Genomic DNA, 12,966 nt, shown 5'->3' on the forward strand with positions numbered 1-12,966 from the left:
TTTGGCATATCTGGGGAGATTTGCAGATTTTTTCCCAAACAGAAGAGGCTCTGCGGAACTGCAGCCTAAGTGTGTGTGTGATGCAAAGGACTACTTAGATTAAAATAATGTGTTGCATTTTCCAGTACATGTGAAAATGCGGGCAGTTGTAAAATACTGTATCTCTGTTTCACAAACACAGTTTATATCAGAGTGTTTCTTTTGCCTATCTCCAAACACTCATCTGGAAAGTTGTTTTAAATAATTATTTTTGTTCAATTTTGATAATAACAGTGCAAACAAACAAACAAACAATCAACTATAATCCCTTGGTAACAAATTTGGTGCCACGGCAGGAAATTTGCAAAAAAGGTCATGTTATCCTTGTACAGTAAAGAAAATGATTATTAACACTTTTAGCTTTGCTTTGTTTTCTTATATGTACATGTTTTTCAGTACATGATATGATGAGTGTGAAACTTGCAAATACCCTCTCCACAAAGCAGTATGTAAAAAGGCTCCACGCATATTAGCATAGGTCAAGAAAGAGCCCAAAACACTTTCAGATTTGCCTGTTTTGGCATTTTTCTTTTGCACTTAATACGGATATGCCAAACATTCAGAAAGAACCATGCCCCAATTTTTATCTAACCAGCCATTCAGAGTAAAATTGGATGTTATCCAATGGCTAGCCACCTCTGGTCAAGCAGTAAAGAGAGAAGCCCTCTGTGTACTATTGCAGGGTTATCTAGTTTAAGGGTGCAAGAGCTGTGTCAGAGGGTGTATTCGCCCAGTGATGATCAAAGGATTTGCAAAAGCAACCTCTCAGAAAGGTTTGACTAATTTGCAACCCCCACCATAAATGATAAAGACCACCACAGCCTCACCAGTGTTCCACTGAGATAGCCAAATTTTTTATTTGTAATTGAAGTGGCGTCCAATGCCATCTGTGAATCGCTTTGAATACAGCCTCTTGAATATGAGCTGAAATGAACTTGTATGGTGCATTCTGCCACATTGCATCCCAAGCATCAGCAGGAATTCCCATCCTAAAGCTAACTCCCATACCGTTTTAGCACTCATAGGAGTGCCAACCATCTCTACAATAAGCTCATTATAAACAACAGAGACCATTGCTTTCATATTATAGCCAGGCTGAATACATGATTATTCATACCACTCTTAATGCTCGTCTGACATATGCCTCGCTTCTGTGTAGAGTGCTGGATCTGCAATACTTGAAGCCAAGATGGGTGAAAGGCTCTCAAGATATGGGTGATCTATTGCAGTCTTAAAGGGTTACCATTCTTAAATAAATCTGTCAGCCTACAGTGGCCTGCATCTTCCCAACCTGGGAAGTGAAGGAATTTATCAACCTGCTCGATTTCCTTATATTCCAGATTTGGAACTCACAGTGACTCTAAAGGTGGCAGTCTTTTTGGCCTATTTAGTCCAACCTTCCATAGAAAAGGGATTTTCTATGGTCAGAAGCACTGTTATGTTCAACTTATGGAATGGCATGTAGGCCTGATGGATTAGAGTGGCTGGGGAAACCCAGCCAGATGGGTGGGGTATAAATAAATTATTATTGTTATTGTTATTGTAATTTTCTGCTTGCAGCCATGGAACTGAAAGACCCCTTATATAACAACTGTTTTAAATTACAAGCCTGATAATAGGTCAACAAAGGAGGATAACTAAGACCTCGTTTCATCTTATGCCTAAACATAGTTTTCTTAATAAGTCTGTTCCATTTGTCCAAATTAGCAAACCGTTCCAAAATCTCTTGCTACCTCTTGAACCACCAATCAGAACCATGTCAGTTTCACTGCCGACAACTCAAGTTTTTGGACTTGTTTGGTGTTTTAAGTTTCCAATGATCTTGATGACATCCCCTTTGAATCCTTACCCTTGGAAATGCAAACAGGGAGATTTATCCTATCACTGAAATGATCTTTTCGGTCTAGGAGAGCTGTAGATTTATGCCTCCGTGTTGCCTGCCTACAGACCACGCACCCCCAACTGGAAAGTTTTAATAAATGGAAGGAGTCCAGCTATTCTGCATCATTTTTTATAAAACAGTCTATGAATGCAGTGCTGACTACAAATTCCTAGATGCAAAACGTACTTATTCTTTTGATTCTAGAAATTTCGCTTTGATTCCTGGCTCTGGTTGGTAGATCTTGGAATCTTAGTAAAAAACAAAGTAGATTCAACAAGTCTGATATCTGCCCCCTCCACAGTATTTTGTGGGTGCTGATTGTAAAACTTGCTCTGCACTTTGTCTTGGTTTGTTGAGGGTCATGCCAATTATTTAGATAACTTGACTGTTCCCAAATGCCAGCTGGTGGCATTTTTCTAGGACTAGATGGCTCTTTGCAGGGGTGGGGGTATTCCTTATAATAAATATCTGTCCTGTGGGGATGAATGGGTAGGGGGAAAATGGTTTTTTAAATGTATATTTTATAGAGATGAACAAAACTATTTTATAGAGATGAACAAAACTTTATCAAAATACCCAGCAGAGACTTTTGAGTGGTATTTGGCCTTTTTTTTATTGATTGAGACAAACAACACAGTAAAGGAAATTAACTGTCACATTTCTGTTTTCTCCTGCAAAGATTCATAAAACGATTTTGCCAGTTCAGGTGTGGTTTGGCTTTCTCCCACTGTTTCTATATATGTATTTTATTTGAATTTGTGTCAGAAACACAGCGTTCTTGGTATTCTGCCTTGTTTTTAACTGTTCTGTGACTGTATAATAAATTTTGATTGATTGATAGTTTTGTATTCTGCACAGCTTCTGCTCCCAAGTGTACCAGTTTACTTGAGCACCTCAATTTTTGCTTACAGTAGCTAGCCCATGCTCCTTTGCATGGTTCAGAGGATGGGGGCAGTCCTGGAAAACCGAAGTACTGTATTTATGTGACTCTAATGCACCATCAAATCTAATGCACACCTCAATTTTCAAAACATTAAAACCAAAAAAGTATTTGCTGGCAAATGTAAATGCGCCATCAAATCTAATGCACGCTCTAATTTTCATGACATAATTTGGCCAGAAAGGTGCACATTAAAGGTAAAGGTAAAGGTACCCCTGCCCGTAGGGGCCAGTCTTGACAGACTCTGGGGTTGTGCGCCCATCTCACTTAAGAGGCCAGGGGCCAGCGCTGTCCGGAGACACTTCCGGGTCACGTGGCCAGCATGACAAAGCTGCATCTGGCGAGCCAGCGCAGCACACGGAAACGCCGTTTACCTTCCCGCTGGTAAGCGGTCCCTATTTATCTACTTGCACCCGGAGGTGCTTTCAAACTGCTAGGTTGGCAGGCGCTGGGACCGAGCAGCGGGAGCGCACCCCGCCGCAGGGATTCGAACCGCTGACCTTTCGATCGGCAAGTCCTAGGCTCTGAGGCTTTAACCCACAGCGCCACCTGCGTCCTGACAAATGTAAATGTCCTGGCAAATGTAAATGCGCCATCAAATCTAATGCACGCTCTAATTTTCATGACATAATTTGGCCAGAAAGGTGCACATTACATTTTAGTAAATAAGGTAGATAATTCGAATTAGCCTCTTCTTCCCAGAAATAACTAATGGTAAAAGTTAATGCACATTAGCGCCTTTCTTAGAACCACCATTTTTAAAAGTTCTGATGTCTCTGGGCTACGCATAGCCTGTGAATTTTATGTTACCTTTTCCTAATTTATGTCCCATTTTAACCAGAGATGATTTAAGCAAAGTATATCATCAACTATAGCATTTACAACCTTATGCTCAGACAAGTTTGTATGCTGGAGAAAAAAAAACACTTAGTTGAGTTGCTAAACAGCTTGGTAAATGCCCAATCTTGGTAATTATACCATATGTCTATTACCAGTATTTTGTTTTTAGCATATGTTACACTGGTAGAACTTCTCTTGCGCAACAGAAGTTTGTCAGATCACTAAAAGAAGGCAGCCTTACTTTCCTCATATGTTCCACAGCATTTCAGGGTTGTTAGGGATTTTCTGTCCATTAAGTATTTTTGGGACAGAAGGGAGAAATGAACGGCTTTAAGGGATTTGGGCCCAACCTGTCAATTTACAAAAAATTGTATATTAAATAGTCCATCTGGAGCCCATCAGCAATGATTTCCAAGAAAGAGTGCTAATGAAACATAGGAATTTGGGAGATGCTTACCATTTATAGTAGTAGTTTTAGTTAATTGAGAAAAAGAATCTTGGTGCATAACCCAGAGAATCCATCTGACTTGGCCCAGGAGGTTGTGGGGCTCCGCAGATGCCCAGTGATGCCTCTAGGGCTCTCTCTAGACATTTTGCTGTCTGGGGTAAAGGACACTGTGATGCTGACTAGACTTGCAGGTGAATCTCCTTTGAACACCAGTGATGGAATAGCTTCCTCCACTGCACCTAAGGCAGACACCCAGATTACTGGGGGCAGGACAGGATGTATGGCAGCAGAGGGAAATGGCTGGCAGGGGTAGGGAGTCAGGAGGAACAGCCAGGAGCTACTGCTCCAATCCATTCGCCTTCTGAGGCGATGGCCTCACACTGCCTAACATTAGCACTGGCCTTAGATGTCTCCCTTTTGACACCTGGCCTATCTAATCCTGCAAATTTGCCATATTTGAGGCCTGGTTCACTTATAATCCTCTTCATGAGGAGGAGGAAAAAGAAGAAGAAGAAGAAGAAGAAGAGTAGTTTGGATTTGATATCCCGCTTTATCACTAACCTAAGGAGTCTCAAAGCGGCTAACATTCTCCTTTCCCTTCCTCCCCCACAACAAACACTCTGTGAGGTGAGTGGGGCTGAGAGACTTCAGAGAAGTGTGACTGGCCCAAGGTCACCCAGCAGCTGCATGTGGAGGAGCGGAGACGCGAACCCGGTTCCCCAGATTACGTGACTACCGCTCTTAACCACTACACCACACTGGCTATGTGTGAGGGACTATGTGGAGCCGGATAGTCTTCTGCTGCCGCCATTTGTAATCTTCTAGCAACTAGTTGTAGCATTTGCCTTCTCCTGCACGGGCAGGTGAGTTTCTGGAATGTTTCTCATCCACCATCTGGTCAGCAGAAGAAGGCAAGAGGTTGAGTGAGGCAGACTTCAGATGAGCTCCCTGGCTCTCAGTCTGAGTTTTGTGTAGGGTGGGTAGACATGGTGTGAGCTTATGGCTTTTTGTTCATTATACAGTTTGGTGAAGTAGGCAGTAGAGAGTACAAATGGTATGACTCAGTTTTTACTGCAGCTTTGCATCCCAATCAGCCATTATGGAAAGCTTTGTGAAGAAATTACAAATGTTTTTGATCATGGTCTTTGTTACTCAACATTCACGTTATTTACCTCTTTCTCTTTCCCATAGTAATTGGCTGGCAATCTCCTGCAGAGAGACAGAAGAATCCACATAAATTATCCTTGAATCGCTTCTTGTATATGAGAATTATTGGCCGCATTTTCAAAGACTGTATCTGGAATACAATCAGTCAACGTCTATTGGGTATATCTTGTTTATCAACACTATTTGAGAGGCACACATCTTCTGATGTTCCAAAATGGTTCTGTTTGTCCAGGTAGGTGTTTTGCTTTCGCTTGCTTTAATTGGGAAGTTAAAATGAACATATTTCTTGGTCCATTTAGAACAGTGCTATTTAACATATCTGGTAGCCTCTGCTCCCCAAAGCCCTGGGAGGACTCTTTCCCAACCCACTTGCCTAACAACAACAACAATAACAACAACAGGGTTTCCCCCTCTCTGTCTCTGGACCATTGCTAGTTTTTGCTGCACTCCCAAAGCATTAGTAATTTTCTTACATTATAGAACTGTGATGGAATAATTTCATCAGCTTTTCTTTGTGACTGAGTAGACTAAAACTCATATACAGTCATACCTCATGTTACGTTTTCTTCAGGTTGAGCGTTTTCAGTTGCATCCCGCGGCAACCTGGAAGTACCAGAATGGGCTACTTCCGGGTTTCACCGCTCGCGCATGCGCAGACACGCTAAATGACGTCACGTGCATGCACAGAAGCGACGAATTGCGACCCGCGCGTGCACAGACGCGGGTTGCATTCTTTTCAGGTTGCGAATGGGCCTCCGGAATGGATCCTGTTCGCAACCAGAGGTACCACTGTATTTCATATCAAAGATTGTGTATGTACTGCAATCAGAAATCATTATTTGCATGTGATTTTCTACTTCCTCCAGCATATAAAGAACCCTGCAATGGCTGCATCCAGAAACTTAATGCAAATACTTGGCTGTGGCAGAATGGTTCCATCATGGGGATTTCTGGGAAGAAGACTTTCCAGTTTCAGTCCTGCATGGTGCCGGCGAATATCTTCAGGTTTTGCTGCCAGCACCTCCATAACAGACGCAGTGGAAGTTCTTGGCAAATCTTATCTCCCAGATGACTACACCAATGTCACAAAGAAGATTCTTTCCAAGGTGGGGGAAAACTTGCACAACCAAAAGCATCACCCTTTGTGGCTGATGAAAGAGCGTGTGAAAGACCACTTCTACAAGCAATATATTGGGCGCTTTGGGACGCCGCTCTTCTCTGTGTACGATGATTTGCCTCCGGTGGTCACCGTTGAGCAGAATTTTGACAGGCTGCTTATTCCAAAAGACCATCCTAGCAGGAAGAAAGGGGATAACTACTACCTGAATCGTACCCACATCCTAAGAGCCCACACATCTGCCCACCAGTGGGACTTGATGCACTCGGGACTCGATGCCTTTCTGGTTGTGGGAGATGTTTACCGTCGAGATCAGATTGATAGCACCCACTACCCAGTCTTCCACCAGCTAGAAGGTGTCCGGCTCTTCTCCGACCACGAGGTAAGAAAGGGTCTAGCCAACGTGGTGTCCTCCCTGATATTGTTGGCTTCTGGTTCACATCGGCCCCACCCAGCCCAGTGAATGATTAGGAATGATGGGAGTTGTTGTTGAACAACACTTGAAGGGCACCATGTTAGCTGTTCCCATCATGGCACCTTCAACAGGTTCAGAGGGATTGATAGTATTTGTTTACAGTGGTACCTCGGGTTAAGAACTTAATTCGTTCTGGAGGTCCGTTCTTAACCTGAAACTGTTCTTAACCTGAGGTACCACTTTAGCTAATGGAGCCTCCCGCTGCCGCTGCACCGCCGCTGCACAATTTCTGTTCTCATCCTGAAGAAAAGTTTTTAACCTGAGGTACTATTTCTGGGTTAGCAGAGTCTGTAACCTGAAGTGTCTTTAATCTGAAGCGTCTGTAACCTGAAGCTGTAACCCGAGGTACCACTGTATTTCATTTCTACTGTCCCCTTTCTCCCAAAGGAGCCCAGGACAGCAAACATTAAAAATGTTGAAACAATAATATATTGGTCAATCACAGGACAGACACCTGCAGAAGCAGTTCCCCATTGTTTTAGGGGCTAACATGATACCAAGCCTTATCGGGGTACAGGAGGAATTCATGATGGTCACCCAGCACTGCTAAGCTACATGGAGTCTTGTACCTCTTTTACAATAGCGCTTTGTCTTAGCTCATTTAAGGCCTTGTCAGCATTTCTGCCTCTCACACAGAAAAGCAGTTCTGCTCTCAAGGCGGGCATTCAGGCCTGTCTCCATCATGAGCCAGTCTCTTGACCAGAGTTCTTTTCGATTCCACTCTGCAGCTTCTGGGCTAATCACATTCATTGCACAGACAGAGGTCCGTCCCCCCCCCCACCCCCAGTTGAGCTCATTAACTCCTGTTACAACAGAATGGCAACAAACCATATCTTTGTTTATCACTGGAAAGCAAAAATGTTTGGGTTTGTGCGGCTCAGAATATTAGTCATTCTCATTTTTAAAAGAGCATATGTCTCCTAAAAAATGCCTATCTCATTGCCAGGAGAAAAGTTATAAGTGCTCTAGGTAACATAAATTGCAAAATAGAATAAAGTATGTCTTTCTTGCTGGTTTATGGGATCTCTGCACCATATAACATAAATCTTTATATTTTTAACCACTCTAGAACAGTGTCAGTAGGATTTCAAATCTGAAGTGTAGTCTCAAAAATTGTAGGCATATACCTTGTGTTAACTCCCTCAAAATATTATATAGGAGGGCCTTTCGGTGAAAAATTATAGTGACACGTTTAATGGCTAAAAACATGGACATTATGTGGAAATATATGTTAGCTTAATCCTGTGGTATGTTAGTCCTCTGTTTTGAAGGGTTGTGAGTCCTCTGTTTGAAGGTGTCCTTTATTTGAGGACTGTCCAGTCCAAGATAGTAAACCATAAAAGTTTAAAGATAATGAACCATAAAATGGGGAAGCAGCAGCCTGAAAGTTGACCGTCAGCTGAACAGAGGCACAATGTCTTCCCCACTAGGGTGAGATGTGTTATGTACTGAAGTTCTCACCCTGGGCCAGCAGGGGAATACTGTAGATAGTTTTCACTCAGGTCCACATATGCAAATAAGGGACTGAAAGTGATGTTCAGTGATTGGATAGTTACAGAAAGTTGTCACAGTTACGTTGTACTGGAGCTCTATATAGGCAGGCTGGCTGAACCTTTCAGTTCAGTTCTGTTCTGACCTGTGAATAAACAATAGCTGTTTGGAGAATTGCTGTGTCGTCTGATATGTTCACCCACAACTTAACACAATGTATTGTATTCCTGCTTAAATTACAACAATTCTTTCTAAGTTTGTGCTGCCTGTACATATAAATGACCATATGCAAACTGGTATTCTTGTTTGTCCTTATTTGGGGTATGTGATGTAGATATTTTTTTGGCAATGCCTAACAGGCCCCCTTCAAATTGACTTTCATTTCATAGTGGCTGATTTTTAAAAGTCTCCACCATGCTTAATCATTACTTTTGTGCATAAGAAAGGCAATCCCTTAGCATTTGATATCAATCTTTATAATGCCCTAGAAAGGAACAGAAGGAAGGTGTGAATACAACATTATTATTATTTATTGAGTACAGTTTTCACCCTTTTCTGTTCTCAGTGGATTGGATTCCATTATACAAGGGCACAAATGTTTGGACTCTTCTCAAAGTGGGTGGGTGTGGATCAGATGCACTAGAACTATTATGGGATTGGAGCAATATATCTCATTTCCCTAGGACTTCTCACAACACTCTCTGCCATGTTGATTCCCGCCCCCCTCACATTGTGAAGATTGCAGCCATTAAACTTGTTTTTACAGGAAGCCAATAATCGGAAGGTCTCCAAACGCATGTCATGCTTGATCCAATTATTCTAAACAAATGCTAGGATTCAGAGAACCACAGAACCTAGTTTCATGGGACTGGGACACAGGGAGCAGCAGAACCACTTGCCCCATGGCAGAACGTCATGTGTGTGTGTGCGCAAATGGAGGCTACTTTCAAAACTGAGTTGGAATGGTGGAATAAAAAATCTTGCTCAGGGTGCGACCAAGCCACCTGCTGGCTTAAAGCAAGTTTTTGGATCTTGGTGCTGCAATCAGAGCTAATAAGCGCTCCTGAGTAATGCAAAGAGTATTCCTATTTCTCCGCACTCTGGGCATGTTAGTTTCTTTGCCATTTTCATACCATCAACTTTAAAAGTATAGATTAGAGACACATTTCACCTCTGTATTAATTATACTAGGAGTAAATGCTGGATGAGAGAGAACTTTCTTGGCACTGAAGAGAGTGGGAAGTGGTTGGATATTCAGTTGGGTTGGCTGCAGTGATGAACTGCTGAGCCTTGCATAGAAAACGGTTGTGTTCTTCAGCACGGCTTATGATGTGGTTAGCTTCTTGCAGGAAAACGAAGCTTTTCTTTTCTTTTCATTTTCTTTTTTTACAGACCAGAACATACTTTAAAAAAACTTTTTTTCCCCTTTTGGCTTGATTCAGCACACCAGTATTAAATGGGCACCACAGGACTGCACTATCCTCATAGTTTATATCTAGAAAGTGTCCGCATCGTCTGTCATTTTGTTTTGTTACAGAATGTAATAGGGAGATGATTTTTCTCGAGAGAGTGACTGAGATGTTATTGCTGAATGCTAACGTCTGATGTATTCTGCGGCAGTTTTGCTAAGCACTCAGCCAGGCAAATATGTTTCTGGAAGGGTTGCATGGAGGTCTCTTTGCATAACATTATGTTGCTTTCTTTCGTGAGCTGAGAAATAAATGTAGAGATACTTAACTTGCGACAAAATACTTCGTGAGAGTAAAATATGCAGAAAACATCTTTTTAAATATGTGGGTATACACATATATGTGTTCTTGAAATATGTCCCTGAAGTGCATCTGTTAGTTTTCTGGCTGTTCCTACCCTGAAGGCTTGTATATCTTTTATACATAGGGAGATGTGCCACTTGGGAATATATGAAGGGACCATGAGACCAAACGGAAAACACCAGCACAAGGACTGTTTGCTGAACTTCTGAGCATCTGCTCTGGTGCTTCAAAGACCTTGGGTGGTAGGTGGGGCTGTGGTCTAAACCACTGAGCCTCCTGGGCTTGCTGATCAGAAGGTTGGCGTTTCAAATCCCCACAATGGGGTGAGCTCCCGTTGCTCTGTCCCAGCTCCTGCCAACCTAGCAGTTCGAAAGTACACCAGTGCAAGTAGATAAATAGGTACCACTGTGGCGGGAAGGTAAACGGTGTTTCCATGCGCTCTGGTTTCTGTCACAGTGTTCCGTTGTGCCAGAAGCGGTTTAGTCATGCTGGCCACATGACCTGGAAAGCTGGCTGTGGATAAACACTGGCTCCCTCAGCCTGAAAGCAAGTTGGGCGCCACAACCCCATAGTCACCTTTGACTGGACTTAACCGTCCAGGGGTCCTTTACTTTGACCTTTACCTCTAACACTTGTCCTTTGAGAAGGAGGACAGTTGCTTTTTATGCTGTGTAGGTTGTGCCTTCTACACACAGGAAGGATATTGCAAAGCCCTGTACAATTTGTCCCCCCCCCCCAGCTTCCAATATGCTTCCTCCCCCAGCACTTCTGGTTTAATACTAAAATATGATAATGTTCTTTTCTCTGATCTTGTGTAACCTCTGTTTTACTTTATTTGTGCGAGTGATGCTTCTGCAAAGGAGTGATGAAGAGTTCAAAAATGTGGGAGTATGTTAGTGGAAAGGAATGAAATATACTGTATTAGCCTTGCATATTTTTCTCTCCCAGTGGATCTGTAATAAGTTGGCCACCTTTTTGTGTCAAATATGCCAGCACCTCAAACTGGGCGACTCTGAAATGGTTCAGAGTTGTTTTTCCACTGTGGAAGGAGCTAGCTTCTTCCCTCATCCCCAGCCAGGCTGGGCTTAAGGACACAGTGACTCTGAATTTCTGCAGTGGCATTTCCTTTCTGATTTTTCAAGATGCTGCACTCCCAGGAATGTGCAGAGTGCCCATCTGAATATTGCATATTCTGCAAAAATAAATCTGTTTCTGGACATGTACATTTTTGTCCCTGACTGTATGTCTTTCTGTTTTGACAGTTGACAAGCAAAACAGCATTTTGAGCAGGAGAGTCGAGTTTTGACTGGTTACCAACCCCAGCAGTAGCTGATGGGATGCTGGGGCATGGGGTACACTTGACCTGCAATCATTGCATCACTGCTGCTTACTGGGAGAGGCGAGGTCAGCACAGTGCAGACACACTGGCAGAGCCAATGTGGCATTCCTGCTGGTGGGTTTGCACTACATTGACCTCACTGCTACGTCTCCTCTCCTCATTTACCTTCCAGTAAGCAGCAGCAATGCAGGTCAGGAGAGCACTGCCTTAAGACTCCATCAGCTACTGATCCCTTGCAATAACTTCAGCCTGAAAGTTATATGTGCCATACTGAATTTCTAGTGAATGTTGTGTTTTTCCTTTTTGCAAAAGGCACTTCAGCAGCAGCAGGAACTGAAGTCACATGTAGAAGAGTAGGGGAGTACATTTGGGGGGTACACTGTTCCCTGCCACCCTGACACAGACCTCCTAACTCTGCCAGAAGAGTTTATATGGAAACCAGGTCTTTAAAACTTGACTTTTTAAGGTGTGCTGCTTTTAAATTTAACGTGGTGTTCTCCGCCAGAGGGAGCTAATGCAAATTGAAGGTGTCTATTTCAGCAGTGAGATTCAATTAGCAAAAGTGAAAACATGCATATTGTGGACAGCTTGAGGCATATGTTTCAGATGATGCCAACCTTTGTGTAATCTTCTGGGAAGCTCGTCTGAGGGGATGTGGGAGAGCCCTTCTGATAATTCAGCTTCCTGTTGCTGGCTGCCTTCAGCATCTGATTATTTAGAGGAAGATGCAGACTTGCCATCTCAGAAGTGCACACTGGTGTTTACATAATAAAGATGCTTAAGATGAACAAAATGAAACACGTATTTGTTGATTGACATGTTGCTGTTTCCATTGCTGTAATATGGGAAGAGGCGTAACTCGGTCTATATCCAGAAAGCTAAGTATACACTGAAGGGAACTGTAATGGTTCTAGGGGTTGCTCGTGCGTAAATCGGCGCCACACCTGGCTGGGTTGCCTGAGTGAACCCTTTCTGTCCAGACAGCCACTCACCCGTGGCTGTCTCAGTCACTGGCAGAATCAGTCAGTGGGCGTTTCTTGAACTTCTTCCAGCAAAGAAGCTCTTTGACACCTAGTCTCCGCCTACTCTCCCTGCACAGAAGCCTTCTGCGCAGGGAGGGTGTGGGCAGCGGAGGACCCGTGCTCTCCCCGCTGGTCTCCGGCGAGGAGTCATGGAGCCACCTCACCAATTCCCCCATCTGCCCCCCTTCTCCACTGGTGCTACGCTGATTTCCTTCCCCAGAAGATGGGCTGCCTCTCCCCATCCCGGGACGCTCTCTGGAATCCCTCTGGAGCCCTCCCTCTCCCTCTGGCTCCAATGGCAGTTCCCTGACAGGAACTAAGGAGGAAATGCATTCTCTTTAAGGTTAGGAAGAGATGCAAAAAGATGGAGGGGAAGTGGGTAACAGACTACTGGAGTCTGGCATTTCCTTACCCATCCTCAGATACAGGCCTGG

At 43.4% G+C, this 12,966-nt stretch overlaps 1 protein-coding gene across 4 annotated transcripts in view; it reads left to right on the forward strand.

Annotated features, from left to right (window-relative positions):
* FARS2 (phenylalanyl-tRNA synthetase 2, mitochondrial) overlaps window positions 1-12,966 on the forward strand; it is a 208,831-nt gene that overhangs the window by 39,283 nt on the left and 156,582 nt on the right. For 3 of the 4 annotated variants that reach the window (XM_079985031.1, XM_079985033.1, XM_079985032.1), the window contains 2 exons: window positions 5,341-5,548; window positions 6,183-6,815. In XM_079985031.1, the coding sequence (XP_079841157.1) occupies window positions 5,531-5,548; window positions 6,183-6,815 (651 nt within the window). In that variant the 5' untranslated portion in view covers window positions 5,341-5,530. The remainder of the gene's footprint in view (window positions 1-5,340; window positions 5,549-6,182; window positions 6,816-12,966) is intronic. The other variant, XM_079985034.1, reaches the window with a different exon arrangement.

This window comes from Podarcis cretensis (assembly GCF_951804945.1).
Source record: "Podarcis cretensis genome assembly, chromosome: 7".
Classification (NCBI taxonomy): domain Eukaryota; kingdom Metazoa; phylum Chordata; class Lepidosauria; order Squamata; family Lacertidae; genus Podarcis; species Podarcis cretensis.